General features: G+C 36.8%; 1 protein-coding gene across 37 annotated transcripts in view; it reads left to right on the top strand.

Moving 5' to 3' along the window:
- The window catches only part of R3HDM1 (R3H domain containing 1), a 114653-nt gene that overhangs the window by 48516 nt on the left and 47790 nt on the right, over nt 1-18347 (top strand). For all 37 annotated transcript variants that reach the window (XM_008998972.4, XM_078327913.1, XM_035305032.3 and 34 more), the window contains 2 exons: nt 3178-3301; nt 17161-17315. In XM_008998972.4, coding sequence (XP_008997220.1) covers nt 3178-3301; nt 17161-17315 — 279 coding nt within the window. The remainder of the gene's footprint in view (nt 1-3177; nt 3302-17160; nt 17316-18347) is intronic.

Genomic DNA, 18347 nt, shown 5'->3' with positions numbered 1-18347 from the left:
GTGGGGGGACGAGAAGGGGATGTGATGTTAGCAGCCTTCTAAACCTCAAGACAAATGAGGACTCAGTTCTGTGCTTGCCCCACAAAAATGGATGCTCACAACATCAGGAAAAAGTTCAGCTGGAAGATTTATAACTTTATTGCTTTCCGTGAAGTTTAAAGATCTCATGGTTGCCCAGAGCTTGTACCTTAGATTCCTGTACGGACTTCACACACTGTTTTTACTGAGAAAACAGTCTCAGTGTCAGACAAGTGCTATATTTTCAAGGTGGAAAGACCTTTAAGCCTGCTGTTGTCCAGTCATCCATTTTTAGAGATGGGGAAACTAAAGCTCAAAAAGATGTGCCTGAGTCATATGGCATTACCAGAACCAACCTCTGGCCCTCTTGGCCTGTCTAGCATTCTTCTTTCTGACTTACAGGATGACTCTAATTCAGTCTAAATCAGCTGCCCTCAAATTCTTGAGAACTTATAATTGAGCAGAAATTCCCAAGGCCCTCCTGGCTCTCAGGGACCAACCTGCAGAACTCAAGATTGAGTGGAATGATCAGGCCAGTTAAGTTTAGCAAAATGAGTGGTTAGGGAAAATAGATCTAGCCTGTGATTTAAAACCAGGGTTCAAAAGCTCTAGTGGGAAATGTATTATTGTCCTGGCATTTAAATTCTCATGAAATGGGCTTGATCTGTGATCTCTTGGTCAGATCTGCCTTCCAGGTGATCCTTGGAGGTTGTGTAATGCAGCTGGCCCTGGCTCCTGGTCCCTGTTACTGAGCTGGGCCATTAAACTGAAGGTCAGATGAGCTCAAGAGCATGCCTTGGGAAGCATGGTGCTTTAGGGGTGCCTTTTTATTCCTTTCATTGTATTATAGACGGTTTCCAAGTTTATGGTTAGGAATGGTAAAGTGGGTTTGGTGATTTGAGGTAGAATCCAGCCTGGTGCAGGATAAGAACTTTTCTTGAGGTAGAAATGTCTAGAGTCAGTTGTTTTATCTAGCTTGCATCTTAAAACACAAACCCTTCAGTTGCTTTCACTTAATGAACACATTTGCCAATGACAGAGGGTTGTACAGGATCCCTCTTTTACATTTATTTTGTCTGCTATGCTCATCAGAATATATTTTGGGGTATGAGGTTTTGGGGTTTTTTTCCCCTCCATTTTGTAACTGCCTTATTGAAAAGTAAGTGCCCTTCCATTCCAGGCCTCCTCATATTGTACTTGTTTCCTGCCAAATCTGGGGGATCATTTGTATTTTAACTTCATAATCTATGGCTCTGTACTGTTGAAAGGCTCTTGAATCTATGGGGTCTCCTGAGTATGTATGTGACTTTTCATGTTGCAATATCACACAGATGGGATGGCCCAACTTTTGCTCTTAATAAACAATCTGAATGAGTAAGAAAAAAAAAAAGAGAGTGCAGTGAAGCAATCACTGCTCACTGCATCTGTGACCTCCTGGGTTTAAGTGATTCCCCCCACCTCAGCCCCTGAGTAGCTGGGACTACAGGCGCTCGCGCCACCACCCAGCTAATTTTTTAATTTTCAGTAGTGATAGGGTCTCACTGTGTGGTCCAGCCTATTCTTGAACTCCTAGGCTCAAGTGATCCTTCTGCCTCAGCTTTCCAAAGCACTGGGATTATAGGCATGAGCCACCACACCCAGCCCAGAAGGATTACATTCTAAAAGAATAATTGAAAATATAATAAATGCATAAACCAATAAAATAGTCATTTATTATCATTATCAAGTCTTATATACTGTCTGCTATACTTTTAAACAACTGCTAGCACAGTAGGACTACAGAAACCTGAGTGATGTATTGTGCTATGATGTCACTGGGTGATAGGAATTTTTCAGCTCCTTTATAATCTTAGGGGGCCACCCTTATATATACAATCTATCATTGACCAAAATGTCACTTTTCGATACGTGACTATATGAGCAAAATTAAAGAATGGAACCAATATAACTGTGCATTAATATGGGAATGGATAAAATAGTTTATACAATGAATGTTATTCAGCAGTTAAATTGAATGAGCTAGCTGTATGTTTCAGTAAAGAAAGATGTCTCAAAAACAATATGAATTGCAAAATAAATTTCATGAAGTTATATGTAGTTGAGTTTCCCTTATTTCAAAACCCTGGAATCAGAAGTTTCAGATTTTTTTTTAATTATTATTTGCATATATGCAATGAGATATCTTGGGATAGGGCCGAAGGTCTAAAACCAAGTTCACGTATGTTTTATATATAACTTACACACATAGCCTTAAGGTAATATAAGCAATATATTAAATAATTTCATGCATGACATAAAGTTTTGACTGTAACCTGTCACATGAGGTCAGGTGTGGAGTTTCTTTTTGAGTACTAACATGACATGATGCTTGGTACTCAAACATGACATCACGTTGGTACTCAGAAAATTAATGATTTTGGAATATTTCAGATTTTGGACATTTGGATTTTTAAAATACTCGGCCAGGTGCAGTGGCTCATGCCTGTAATCCCAGCACTTTGGGAGGCTGAGGTGGGTGGATCACTTGAAGTCAGGAGTTCGAGACTAGCCTGGCCAACATGGTGAACCCCACCTCTACTGAAAATACAAAAGTTAACCTGGCATGGTGGTGCACACCTATAATCCCAGCTACTTGGGAGGCTGAGGCAGAAGAATCACTTGAACCCAGGAGGCAGAGGTTGCAGTGAGCCAAGACGGTGGCACTACACTCCATCCTAGGCGACAGAACGAGATTCCACCTCAAAAATAAATAAAATTAAAAATAAATAAAATAATCAATACATGTATGGATAATAGATATATAGTAAATATATACTATATAGTAAAATCACCAACTACAGAATAATGGCTTCTACGGAAGTTAGAGTAAAGAAAATAGGATGAGTCTTTAGCTAATTCAGTGATGTTTGTTTCTGTAAGAGAGACATCTGAAGCAAATATGGCAAAAAAATTAAAATATAAATATGATTGGTGATACATATATTTTTATGCATATTATATGTTTGAAGTTTTTTAATTTTTCAGTTAAATTTAAGAAAACTCAGTTTTCATGGTTAGTGCTAGAAAGAATTATTACTCATTAAATTCTGATGTTCCTCACAGAAAAACATATGTAATCCAAGTAAAACTGATTTTTTCCCTCAATATTAATGATCCTAGATGCCAGCCTGTTATTGTGCTCCAGGCCACTATCACTCCAGTCAACCTCAGTATCGCCCAGTCCCTTCTGTTCATTACAATTCACATCTAAACCAACCACTGCCACAACCTGCACAGCAGACAGGTGAGTCTTGTTTCTTATGTCATAACTTCTGAGCCATGGGTGTTGCTTTTTTCCATCTTATTTCTATTTCAGTATTGCTCTTAAGATAGTACCTAATCAGTCTCTCAGAATCTCAAATACATTCATGCCTATGAGTTTGCAAACCAGTGAGATTAAAAGAGTGAGCAAATCTTACCATCCTCTGGAAAATACTACTCTGTCAGGTCTGTAGGTTAAAGGGTTGGGAGCTGTACTTGGAATATCCTAAGCAGTGTGTTAAGTGGCTGCCATCCCTCACTGCCATTGAAATTGAAGCTCTCTGCAGCCTGATGAATCACCTATGGTAACAGCAAAAGAGAGGCAAGGCAAGGTGACTTATGAATGGCTAACCAGAAGCAAAGATCAAAACCACCTAACCAGGATTGAGAACTCTAGCCTAGGGATGATATTTTGATGTTTTAGTAGGCATGCCTTTAAAAGAAATGATGCTCTTAGCATATTTTCTCTGTTTTGCTCTTCAGTTTGTTGATTGATAGTGAAAGTATTTTTAAACCAAATTTATTAAGTCCACTTAAATGAAATTTATTAAAACTCAGCATTGTTTTTGTTTTAGCACTTTGCAGATTTTCTTCAAGCATTCAGTGAAAACAATTGTGATCTCAGTGTATAAAACTATCTTACTGATTTTCAATGAACTCATTTCTCTATATGCTTCTCACCTAGATGTGTACTTCTGTCCCAGATGTTTAATAAGGTATTTATTCAGCCTTTCATAACTCTAGGAGATGAATTAGAATTTTATCATTGGTTTCTTTAGAGCTTTCTTAACTGTTTTTTACTGTTGGAGGCTCCCAGACTATGTGAGTGTGACTCACTGAGAAACCCATAACCTCCACCTCCACTGAGGCTGTTTACTGCTCTTGATATTGTGTGAAACTCTTCATGGTTACTACCAGTTTAGGAGAAGCATCTCTGCACTGGCCCATCTGATGAGTAGTAGCCATACTTCTCTTTACTGTTGCGGTCTTCAGCAATCATTGTGACTCCTAAACTTCCTTTGCTAGACATAGATCATACTTAGCATAGCCATATAGGATAACTTCCAGGTCCTTAATCTGTTACTTTTAGGTGTTGTCTTGTGGTTAGTTTACAGGTTCTCCCCTTTTTAGTATGTTGCTAGCTTTGTATTGTACGTTTGACAAATGTTCTTCCAAAGAATGTTCAATACAAACATTGGTCATTTTAGCCAAGTTAGAATTTTAGTTGCAGTTACCTCAATTTAATAATACAGCCCATGGTCAAATATTGTAAACTAGTATATGATCTAATTTCAAAAGGTATCAAAAGTTGTTCTGTATCCATGTGAACATTGGTTGTGGCACTGCTCATTAGCTTTATATACATTGGTGTTTTATTCAGAAACAATTTTCTGAATTTTTCTGGACCTTAAGTGATTGAATTTTCATACTGTTTTTTCTTGACGTTTTTCTCCCGGAATTATAACACAGGCTATAGCTGATGTCATGATAATAAAGAAGTGTACCTTCATGCTACTCATTTAAATTCCCTTGTGTGTGACTAACTTAATTCATTAGTACACTCTATTAATAAGGCAAGCAAAAATCCTTTGTTCTGTATTTGAGTTCGCTTACTAAGTTCTTCAACATGGCAAAATTTTTCTTCTTCTCCATTGTCAAACTGCCTACAAAATCACTTTCAATCACAGGTTGGGACTGGTGTGCTAATACAAATGCCTCTCTGCAGGAAAAATAATCACACTTAATAGAATACAACTAAATATGCCTGATTGGGGACCAAAACATCTGTGTAACAGCATGTGTTTATCATTGGTGATATTTTTAATTCTAAGGTTTTCTCTGATGCTATTACAATGAGAAGGAGGAAACAATAAATCAGATTTCATCTGGATAGTGCTACAGGCACAAAAAAGAGAATCATGTCTTTGAAAAATGTTTGACATTGTGTTTGACTCTTACGAGTCAGTAATAATATAACAGTTTATTAAAGCTAGACTTGTCTTTTTGGCTATATTTATGGTATCCTCTTAACTTGTAGCTTAAGTTAGTTGACTCTCATTCAGTTGGAAGAATAAAAGAGGAATAAATCTTCAAAGCATTCTTATCTGAAAGAAAAAGGAATTTTGTTATGCCAATAAGTATCATAAAAATTTCCCTTTTAAGAGAAGTTCAGCAGTGCCAGTGCCAACTTGTATTGGTAATTGCATTGAACCTTTTCATAGAATTAGTGGGAATTTGAACTGTTTTTTTAAAAGTTATAATCTAAAGACTTTTTTATAGTTAGCTCATTGTTAATTTTTATGTCAAAACGTACGGAAGGGCAGGTGTGGTGGCTCACACCTGTAATCCTAACACTTTGGGTGGGTCACCTGAGGTCAGGAGTTGAGACCAGCCTGGCCAACATGATAAAACCCTGTCTGTACTTTAAAAATACAAAAAAGTTAGCCGGACATGGTGGCGCACTCCTGTAATCCCAGGTACTCAGGAAGCTGAGGCAGGAGAATCACTTGAACCTGGGAGGCAGAGGTTCCAGTGAGCCGAGGTTGAACCACTGCACTCTAGCCTGGGCAACAGAGTGAGACTCCATCTCAAAAAAAACAACTTAACAGAAAAGTGTACATTTATGTTTGTTTGTGCTAGTGTAGAAAAGTAAAACGTACTGGGAAATTAGCAAGATAGCTCATTGTTTTTGAGGTTTTTTTGCAGATATATAGCAATTGCTATCTCATATTTTATATTTTTATATGGAAACATATTTCTGGGTTTCCTTTTGGTTTTTATTTTCTTACCTGTCTCTATATTCTACTATCCCAATCTGAGTAAAAATTAGAAATAATTTTTCACATCTATTTTTATATCTTGTCAAACAATGCTTACCCTACAAAGAAGCGTGTTTTTTTATTATTTTTACATACAAGAGTGAAACTAATTATTCAACCAAATAATGAAAACACTAGTAGATTTGGAATGATTTTTTTTTCACTGTAGCACAAATAATGTTTAAATGTTTATATTTGAATTTCAAGAAATTTTGCCCTAAATTAACAAACCCGACAGCACAGTATATTTTTAGACCAGATAGGGTATGGGCAGTAGAAATATAGGATCTTTCGTTATTTTCCTTTGGTGGGTAGGGAGGAGGTTGGAGAAATATCTCAAGGATAAAATGCTCTAGGTCATTTATCCATGTGTGCCAGTGGACCACAACTAAAATCAGGACTACCATTATTGCTGGTGAAATGAATGTACTAGTCTTTTGTTATGAACGTAAAACTACTGAACTGTTCATTCAAAACAAGGTTGAGTAAACCCCTATCAACAGAAACAGAAGAAACATCCCTGGTTACATACATAAGACTTTCTGGACAATGGATTGTGTAATGGGAAAGAACAACAAAATAAAATCAGAATCCTGATGGCCCTTAGTCATTTTTAACTGGTGTTAGGCATATCTCTTAAAGGCACTGAGCTTCAGTTGGACTCATTTGGAAAGTATGGAAGTTTTACTATATTGTCTATTGAAGCCTGTGTGTACTCTGCAACTCCATGATTCTTTGTGTCTTATATGAGTCATTTCTAGTGCAGAAAGGTAGAATATTAGAGAATGGGTTTGTAATAGCTTGGCAACCAACTGTCAATAACTGGAGTCAATGAAAGCAACTGTTTAAAAAGATCGGATTACTTATCAGTTGCACTAATAAAGATTTATTACTTTAAACCTTTATCATAAAATGTATACTTTGAATACTATAAAGTATACTGCATATAAGGAGTTTGGTATACTATAAAGAAACTTTTTTTGCAGGTAGAAATTATTAGCAAAGACTTTAGGTTTATAAAGCCCTAGCTCTTTTCTGTGTAGCTGCTGTTATTCTTATGACTTGAAAAGTTTGTAGCTTCACCATATACATTTAATATTTTGCAATAATTGGCCTTGTTCCTGAGCTGTTGGATTCGGGGCCGTAGCACTGTCTGAGAGGTTTACATTTCTCACAGTGAACCGGTCTCTTTTTCAGCTGCTTCCTGGCTTCTTTTTTCTCAGGTTTCCACTGCTTTTTTCTTTTTTTTTAATTAATGCTGTATGAAGGTGTTAACATTTGTTTCTATTTTTCATTAATTGTAATACCTTTAAATCATGCATCATACTCAGAAATAGGGATTTGAATTTAGTGACAGCTTTGGCTTAATATAATTTACCTATTAAAAATTTGTGAAAGCTATTTCTAATTTATTTTCCAAAATAGAATGGATGGCAAATTCAGTTTGGTTTTGAGCTATCTAACAAGCTTAATGTTTTAAGCATACCAAACTCATTAGCAGAAATCAAATAGGTTTCTCCCTATTGCTACACAACTTTTCAGGGATATTATATGAAAGCATGACATCAAACAGACCTAATACACCTAAATGCATTTGAAGCTACTTGGGCTCGGCTCTTACCAATGATACAATCTAATTTTTTTTCATACAGTGATGTTTTTGCACACCTATATGAAGCAAAATTATTCTGTAAAACTATACTTTTAGTTTTGCAACCATTTGATAACTTCAGAATTTATTAATGCATTTTATCTTTAGTCTTAGTTTTTCAGTTAACTCAGAATCATGTGATTCCAAGTTGATTAAGCTTTGTTACCAGCAGACTATAGCAGGTTCCTGATCAGCGACACTATGGAAGAAACATGTTAGGATAAACAGTCTTCAATGTGTGCAGATTGTTGACAGAATTTCAAGGCACAAATTTAAGGGTAACTAGGGTGTAAAAGGCAAGCAAGGAAAAAACAGCACTATTGGGTAAGCAGTTGAGGGGGCTTATTGCCAGGAGAGTTAGCGATGTCAAACAGGGCCTCTAGAAACAAAGTCAATAATTTCTTTATTGACAACTTTCAATCCAAGTAATAGGAATTTTGTATTTGTAAATTTCTAGATAGTGACTCTGGCTATTCTTGTTTTTTCATTGGTTCTGTGAGTATTTCTTAGTATGTATTGTGTGATTCAGCACAGATTCAGACATTGTATAATACCTACAAATCCACCTATTTCCCTTTTCCCTTCTCCATTAACCTGCCGCCACTGAAATCTGGAGCCAAATATATCTGGTAAGTACCCACAGATTTCCTTGAGTTGTGTAGACTGTTCCATGGAATAGTTATTTAAACAGCTGTGAGCTATAATCTCTGTGTGGCTGGTTTATTAGAATTGGTTTTTGTTTATGTGTATGTTTATTTCAGGCACAGGAGTGAGAGAAGAGAGGATAATAGATGAGAAGGAATAATGAAGTGTGATAGAAACAGCAACTGCATCTCCTTCAAAATACACCCATAGGGCTAGCTTTAGTTTAACTTGCCCACCTACTGAAATAGTGCCACAGACAGAAGACCAAGATTATAAGCTTGAGGTTTTAACAATTGGTTTTGCAGATGCCTATTTAGAAATAAATTCAGCTTTAGTAAAATGGCGCATCTTTAAAAAAAAAAACTTACCTTCACAGCACTTCTATTATACGAGCACAGTCTTGAAAAAAAATTAATAGGTACTATTAAGTGAAGTAACCTTGGATTCATGGGTATTTTAAGCAGTTCTTTAATTATTTTTGTTTGTTTTTATTATTTCTGTTATTAAGAATGCTTTCCTTTAGAGCAAATGCTAGTTCAGATCACCTATATAAAATAAAACTAGCCTGTTAATGCCTGTTCAGTACTTTTCTGCTGAGCACTGCTTTTCCTTCCTGCTCTCTTCTCCATTAAAGTGAAAGAGAGTTAAAAATAGAATATTCTTTGGAGCCCTCCAGGGAAGTGCCTGAACCATCAATTTATATTGTCCTAGTTCTCTCAGCTTGCAGAATTGATTGTGCTTTCCTCTGAAAGTGCTGGAAGAAATGCCATAATATTGCAACAGTGCAGTCCTTTAACAAAGCAGAATGGGAAAAAAAAGTCTATGTTGAGATCTGAATATTTATTCTGCTGTTTGGTATCATCTGCTATTGGCATTTCGTACTCTACAAAATAGAGGCTTTCCCACAATATTGACACAAATACCTATAAAAGATTTTCCTCTACTTTCCAGGTTAAATTCAGATGTATCACAGGAAGAATTTTCTTTAATTCTAATGTACTGAAATACACTTTTTAATGAAGAAAGAATAATTTATGTGTTAGCCAAGTTGATGTCAGGATACTGGAAATATTCTTCTTGTAGCATTTTTTATACCTGTTCGTACTTTTCATTCACTAGCAATCTGCTTCTCCTTCCTAATCTTCAACCTTCTCCCTCTTTTCCAGATCATTGGATTTTTCTTTCTCATACTTGGCAGTCTTCAAACTATATTTTTGACACTATCAGAACTCTGTACCCCCTCTTGCTTTTGTCTGAATAATTAGACAAGGAACCTAAACCACAATGCCACCTCTCTAGGTGCCACTCTAACAGTTCATGCTCAGCAGTCTGAAATTTCTTTGTTTAAACAAAAGTTCAAAGGAATTCATAAGCAACTTGAACAGTTCAAGATGTAAATTCTATTAAGCAATGTACATAATGTGAGTGATACCTGTAATTAAATGATCCTTTATTTTATATTAACAATTATTATATTAATGATTTTGTCTTACATAGGCAACAGTAAGATTATTTTCTTTGATTGAATTAGGAGAATGATATGGTGGGGCTTTTTGTTTGTTTTTAGTGCTTTCCAGCTGAGTATTTCTAGTTTTGCTTGTGATTATAGTAATTTTAACCAGCATAGACCCCAGTTTTCTTTTTCGTTAGAAAAAGTTCGGTAATCTTTAATGTCCTGCTCTTTAGAGAATATCATTCAAAATTATAGGCTTTTTAGCCAGTTATTGTGTTATATGTTTGTTGTCATTATTAGAATGAGTGATAAAACATTTCATCATGACTTCTGGAAAAGCCATTCATATACCTGTCCTAATGCCAGTAGAATTTCCCTCCTGGGGTACCAGTCATACTTCACATCAAATGTTAAATGACAATTTTAGTTGTGATAGTTTAGAAAAGTTCCTCAGACCCTGATACACAGTGTAGTTTAAGCCTGGTGGGTTTTTCTGCCTTGGATGTAAATATGAATGAAATGCTACTCAGTGGATGGAAAAAAAGCCATGGCTTCACAGAACTTCAAGACTTCACCCATAAAACATAGCAGCTCTCCTCGAACAAAACATGTACAGGTTAAAGCTAGCATTGCCCTACTGGGTAAAGTCTGACTTCTTGGCAAAGCAGCCTGACTTTGTGGAGAAGACAGCCAATATCTATGAAAACTCTGCTAGACCAATCTTTTATAGACTCATCTGGAATGTGGCAACAGCAGCCTCTGAGGCAAAACAGCAAAACTAAGCCCAAAGAGGAACATTGGAGATTCACATGAAAATACTCAGACTGAGAGACAAGACAGAACTGTGAGATGTGAAACCTGAAATAGTGTCACCATTTGAGCCAGCTCTTCTCCTTCCCAATTGTCTTTTGTTTGGTCATGTTTTAATATTTTTAGAGATGGCGTCTCACTGTGTTGCCTAGGCTGGAGTGCTGTGGCCCTTCCTAATTGTTTAATACAATTTATGAATATAATCTAATTATAGTAAGGCAAGGAAGTGCAACTTGGAAATACATAAATAGTAAACCACGCATCTTGGGAGTAGTGGGCAAAATAAGGGAAGGACTCTCCCTCCCACAGAGAGGACATTATGGGCTAATCATATCAACTTACTTGCACCTGGTCTTTTTTAAAGCCCCAAGTTCATATGGCTAACCATCTGGACTGTCTACTCAAAAACTTTCACTCTGATTCCTGTTTTGAATAACAATGCTTATATTCACCAATAAGTCTTTAGTTCAAATGAACAAAAAGTGTCCTTGTTGATTGATACTGATTACAGTAATTATCTGTTCTCTATAATTAAGTTTATCTTGAGACTTAGGTATGTTAAGCTACAGTAAAGTCTTCATTTATCAAAATTGTCAGAAAATGAAACAAGGCCAGGTTCTGCTTATTTGAACAATATTGTAATACTTTTTCTACTTCAACATTTGTTCCTCAAAAAAGTAACGGAAGCATTATATGAAAAACGGTTTTGAAATAGTTATGTATCATACACCCCAATTTTTATAAATAATGAAAATGAATATATATGTTGTTCTCTGCATAGAAAATTAGGCTAGTCACATATAAAAATGTACATGAGGGGTATCTGTAAATGATTATTTTCCCATATAGACTTTTTATCTCTTTAGGCCGGGCACGGTGGCTCATGCCTATAGTCCTAGCACTGTGGGAGGCCGAGGCGGGTGGATCGAGACCATCCTGATCAACATGGTGAAACCCTGTCTCTACTAAAAATACAAAAATTAGCTGGGCATGGTGGCACGAGCCTGTAGTCCCAGCTACCCGGGAGGCTAAGGCAGGAGAATTGCTTGAACCCAGGAGGTGGAGGTTGCGGTAAGCCGAGATCGCGCCACTGCACTCCATCCTGGGTAAACAAGAGCGAAACTCCGTCTCAAAAAAAAAACAAAAGACTTTTTATCTCTTTATATTTTTTTCCAAATTTTCTACTATAAAAATCTTTTATTATCTATAAGGTTTTTATAAAAGATGTTAAGTCTACATTTTTAAAAATATTGAGGCTGGATGCAGTGGTTCACCCCTGTAATCACAGCATTTTGGGAGGCCAACGAGGGTGGATCACTTTGAGCTCAGTAGTTCAAGACCAACCTGGACAACATGGTGAAACCCCATCTCTACTAAAAATACAAAAATTAGCTGGGCAATGTGGAGCATACCTGTAATTCCATCTACTCTGGAGGCTGAGATAGGAGAATCACCTGACCAAGGAGGCGGAGGATGCAGTGAGCCACTGTATTCCATCCTGGGCTATAGACTCTGTCTCAAAAAATAATAATAAGTAAATAAATTTAAAAATAAAAATATTCAATAATACCTTCATTACAAGCTTTACATACTAGATATAAATTTAAACAGTTTTGTATTCTTCAAGTTCTTCCTAAGCACCTTGAGGTTTATTATATGAAATCTGTGTTTTAGCTGCAGTACAGTTTTCTAGGAGAGACTTAATGAGTGATCCACAAATTCCAGTCTGGGGTTACTTGTATTCATGGGAGTGTTACTTTAATGAAAAGGTGGTTAAATGTGTTTAATCTTATAAATCAATGTTACCTTAAAATTTATTTATTTATTTTTATTTTCTGAGATGGAGTTTTGTTCTTGTTGCTGGAGTGGAATGGCACAATCTCGGCTCACTTCAACCTCTGCCCCCCCAGGTTCAAGTGATTCTCGTGCCTCTGCCTCCCAAGTAGCTGAGATTACAGGCATGCGCCACCACACCTGGCTAATTTTGTATTTGTAGTAGAGACAGGGTTTCACTATGTTGGTCAAGCTGGTCTCAAACTTTTTACCTCAGATGATCTACCCACTTTAGCCTCCCAAAGTGCTGGGATTACAGGTGAGCCACTGCGCCGGCCCAATTTTACCTCAAAATTCAAATTCAGGCCAGGTGCCGCGGCTCACACCTATACTCCAAGCATTTTGGGAGGCCAAGGCAGGCAGATCACCTGAGGTCAGGAGTTCAAGACCAGCCTGGCCAACATGGCGAAATTCCATCTTTACTAAAAGTACAAAAATTAGCCAGGCATGGTGGCACATGCCTATAATCCCAGCTATTTGACGAGCTGAGGCATGAGAACCTCTTGAACCCAGGAGGCAGAGGTTGTGGTGAGCCAAAATCACACCACTGCACTCCAACCTGGCCAACAGAGTGAGACTCTCTCTCAAAAAAAAAAAAAAAAAAAAAAGACATACAGAAACCATGAGATAACGACTAACCAGAAAATGTTTATGTTACCTATTGAGTTTTATGAGATGTGGTATAAAGGAATGGGTGAAATCATGAAGGGGGATTAATAAGATAGATTCTTAGGGAAGGCTGTTTTTTTAAGTGCTTGGCATTATTATTTTTAATAGCTCCACTGTGTTCAAAGTTTCAATCCTAGCTTATTTATGCTACTTCTGAATGAAGTACTGATGTTAGTGTTTTTTCTTCTTTCACAATCTTTAAAATCTAGAAATTCCTGGTTATTCTCATCACTCTTCTATGTGTAAAACCTTTGCTTCTTCACCAGTATTCTGTTCTTCCTTCATCTTTGACTTATCACTTCACATAACCATATTCATTCATTCCTGACTATTCCCCATTCCTCAAACATATTAACTGTTTGTTACTTTTTCCAAACCTTTTATTTTTGCTGGAATGAGCTTTTCCTTTAAGTCGAAGCTCAAATGTCACTACCTCCATAAATATCAGTCAGGTCTAATTTCTTCCTTTTATTTTCATAAGACTCTGTTTATACTTCTATCCTCATATAGTATGGTGGCTAAAAATGCCTAATTTCAAAGATAGGGAATGTCACATCTATGTTTATCTAACCCAGATGGTGTCCTTTTTACTACCCTTTGTAACAAATGACCAGGTGCTGAGATCAACTGTTTTGTATTTCATGTTGTCAGATTTTCAAAATGTGTGTGGCGTTTGTAAAAGAGTGTGTGTGTATGTGTGTGTGGCAATTAGTAAGCATGGATATTAATGGAGGTTAGACTCCATTAAAGAATAAGGTGGCCAAGCGTGGTTGCTCACGCCTATAATCCCAGCATTTTGGGAGGCTGAGGTGGGCAGATCACCTGAAGTCAGGAGCTCAAGACCAGCCTGACCAACGTGGTGAAACCCTGTCTCTACTAAAACTACAAAAATTAGCTGGGTATGGTGGTACACACCTGCAGTCCCAGCTACTGGGGAGGCTGAGGCAAGAGAAACACTTGAACCTGGTAGATGGTGGTTGCAGTGAGTCAAGATTGTACCACCATACTCCAACCTGGATGATAAGAGTGAGACTACATCTGAAAGAAAAAAAAATTGGAAATTTACCGATCCAGTTTTCATGATGTAGCCAGGCATGGTGGTACGCACCTGTAGTCCTAGCTACTCAGGAGACTGAGGCAGGGAGGATCCCTTGAGCCCAGGATCTCGAGGGTACAGTGGGCTATGAACATGCCACTGCACTCCAGCCTGGACAACAGAGTGAGATCCCGTCTCTAAAACAAAACAAAACAAAAAAACAAATTCCATGTTGTAGTGCCCAGCTGACCCCACATTAACTCACCATGACATGGTTTCTCTAGGTATTTATTGAAAGCCTTCTGTCTCAGACTTTTTTATCATAATAGAGAATTTTAGGCAGGAGACCTCCAAGACGAATCTTTAAAAATTGTTAAATTTAGGTAAGTAAAAAAAATAAGGCCAAGGCAAGTGGATCACCCGAGGTCAGGAGTTAGAGACCACCCTGGCCAATATGGTAAAACCCCATCTCCAATAAGAAGACAAAAATTACCCAGATGTGGCAGCACACGTCTGTAATCCCAGCTACTCAGGAGGCTGAGGCAGAAGAATCACTTGAACCCGGGAGGCAGAGGCTGCAGTGAGCCCAGATCGTACCACTGCACTCCAGCCTGGGCAACAAAGCAAGACTCTGTCTCAAAACAAAAAAAAAAATCAGAAGTATATTTGCACATAAATTGGCTTTGTTTTTTAAAGCTTTCTTTCAAGGCAACCTATAACCTTGAATATTTCTTGAATAGACTACAGAATTAATATGCATAACATTTTTAGTTTCTTAGGGGGATATGACTGCTTTAAGTCAAATTATTTTAAGTCATATTACAGTGAATTCTGCCTGATGTATAGTTTGTTTTCATTTTAGTAGACTATAATTCTGCCAAGTCTGTTATAAGAAGTTATTATCTCAGTCTATACAGAACCCAAATTCTGATGCTGCAGTAGATGTATGCATGTGTTGAGGTGGCATTTCCAACACAAAAAAGGGATTATGTTCACATTTCTTTTCCATTCTTGACTTTTATTTTCCTAAGGGTGGAAATTTGTCATTGTATGTTTTAATAGTGTTTGGAATTTGGGGTACAAATTTGAAATACTTGTCATTTGATGAATTAAAAATAGTGTAAAATGTTAATTGTTAGATTAAAAAGGAGGAAGTTTATTCTGTTCTCTGCCTTTGCCTGCCTAAGTTTAAGTAGTATAGGAAATTCACAAGAAATAAAGGTTTAGCAAACAGCAAATTATCAAATACTTTATTACAGATAAGGACTAGAATACACATTTTTTTCCCCTTTGGTACAAAGTTAGATTGGTGAGAAGGAAGTCATTGGAAACATGACCATAAAGTACTGTTGCCATAGAAATAACATCATTTTTACAAAAACCCATCACTGTTAAGGGATTCACTATAACAATTTTTACTTTGGTTTTGGTTTTTTTATGTTTTTGGTTGGTTTGGTTGTGTTTGTTTTTGGGGACAGGGTCTCCCGCTGTTGCTTAGGCTGGAGTGCAGTGGCGCTATCTTGTATTTTTTTGTGCAGGCAAGATTTGGCCATCTTGCCCAGGCTGGTCTCAAACTCCTGAGCTTACCCACCCCCATCCACCCAATCCATCCACCTCCCAAAGTGCTGGGATTATAGGCATGAGCCACCACACCTGGCCAGGATTTTTACTTTGTTATTTTTAATGTATCACTTTATTACTAGATACACTTTGTAGTTACATTTTTAGAGAAGATGGATGCTCGATTTTATTGAATTATTTGGTCCTTGAGCAGAATTATTAAGGCTGCCAGACAACTATGGTGATGCTGTTGTCTATAATCAATATTTGAAATTGCCTTTTCTGTTGCTTTAGGAATTAGTGAGGATGTAAATGAAAACTGATAACAAAATATATTTATGGTGTTATCAGGGAAACAATTTCCTTGCCCTTTAGCTGTTAAAGTCTTTATATGTCGTGCTCTAATTCAGTTTGTCTTTGTAAAAACTTTTCAGTACTCTGAAGCTAGATGATTATTTTTACCTAGTTCCTTAAAATACCAAAAAAAACTTTGGGTAGCATCTAGTTGCTAGCATCTAATTTACAGGAGTCTTTAGCTAATTAATATACCTGAAAAAATCCTCTTAGGATCAGAAGACAAAATACAATTCATATTCACTGCTTAGAACTTGTCATTGCAGATTCTTATTTGAGCAAATAAGTTTACTTGATAAAAGTAAATGTATGCTGTTAACTTACCACTTAAATTGCCACCAGTCAGTTTAGGTATTTGCTTTGTGACCAAGATTACTTGATTTGTTTAATGATCTGTCAAGTGACCTTAATCATACAATGAAGAAATAATCAAAAAAATTACTGTATAACTCCATTTGCCTGTGTCTTCGACCCATTCAAAACTGGTTCTCTCCCCCACTCTTCTTCTTAATCCCAGCAGGGACTGTTTTATGGGAATGGAACCTCCGCAGATGCACAGAGCCCCATGCTTGTGTTAATTGTCTGCTTTTACCAACTTGAAATTCTTAACATTTTTTTTTTTTTTTTTTTTTAACAAGGGGCCCTACATAATTTTCCATTTACTCTGGGCCCAAGTTATATTGCAACTCCTCGTCCTGAGAAACTAGTTGTCATAAAAGATTGTAATGTTTCCTGAATAGTAATTGTTCTGTGTTATCTGAGTATATAACCCTATAAATTTTCACAGCTGTAGAAGAAATATTTGTAGGCAGATTTTATTTCAATATATTTTAGTCAGGGAATGTAGGTAACGTTAGGCTAAAATGTTATTTCATAATAGATGGTTTCAGGGATTTGCCATTTAATTAAAATTTTGTCATTTTAGAACATTAAAGTACTTGCTTAAATTTTGTTTAAATCTTATTAGATGAAATGAATTTAGAGCAGGATTTAACTCGCTGTGCCATTACAGGTTATCAAGTTATACCCAACCAGCAGCAAAACTACCAAGGAATAGTTGGAGTTCAGCAACCCCAGAGTCAGAGCCTAGTCAGTGGCCAACCCAACAGCATTGGAAATCAAATTCAAGGAGTGGTCATCCCCTATACTTCAGTGCCAACGTATCAGGTATATTGTCTCTTTTAAGTACTTTGGTTAGAGATGATTTTGAATAAATTAAGTGTACAACTATATCTTCTGTGTTATCCTTTTAATACAAGAAAAACACTTCTGTAATATACTTCATAGTCTTAAAGAGTTTTATTAGTCATAGCAGCTTTGTTTTATCCTCATTTTATTGCATTATTCATTTACTTTATTAATATTTAGGTTATCTGAAACATATTGATATTGGCAAATAAATATTGTCTGGCATTGTCTTATGTTTCCAGCAATATTAGGTAGATGAGCAAATGTCTCATTCTATTCCTCAGCTCCTTTAGAAAGTCTTCATTGCTGGGAGAGAGAAATAGGACGGAAAACAGAGGTTGGGGAGTAGGTATTTGAAATAGCGAGATACAGTATAGACCATAAATCTGTAGTTATAGAATAGGGAAGTATGTGCAGTTTCCTGTGCTGTGACTGATTCTTTCCTTCCTCTCCATTCCAAAAAGCGAGTATATGTCTCTTATTTTAAAATGTCACAGATTTTAGGCCAGGCACAGTAGCTCATACCTGTAATCCCAGCATTTTGAGATACCTCGGCGGGCAGATGACTTGAGGTCAAGAGTTTGAGAGATCAGCCTGGCCAATATGGTGAAACCCCGTTTCTACTATAAAAAAAAAAAAAAATGTCTGGGCAAGGTGGTGGGCACCTGTAATCCCAGCTACTCGAGAGGTTGAGGCAGGAGAATCACTTGAACCCAAGAAGCAGAGGTTGCAGAGAGCCAAGATCGCACCACTGCACTCCAGCCTGGGCAACAGAGAGACTCTGTTTTACATAAAATCTTACAGATTTTAATGTAGAGTTCTAAAGCAGAAATACCTATTATTTCATGAATAAGCAGGTATCTTCAATATAATATGATTCATTTTCAAAAATTTGTTTTACCCTTCTTTATCTTTATGGAATTACCTGCAAGAGAGTTTATTTTGTTAGCCTAATCGTTTTTCATAGCTGAGTCTGATTTTAAGAACTCCAGGCCAGGGCAGGGTACAGTG

This window comes from Callithrix jacchus, chromosome 6 (genome assembly GCF_049354715.1).
Source record: "Callithrix jacchus isolate 240 chromosome 6, calJac240_pri, whole genome shotgun sequence".
Lineage (NCBI taxonomy): Eukaryota > Metazoa > Chordata > Mammalia > Primates > Cebidae > Callithrix > Callithrix jacchus.
This window is presented reverse-complemented; position numbering and strand designations above follow the sequence as displayed.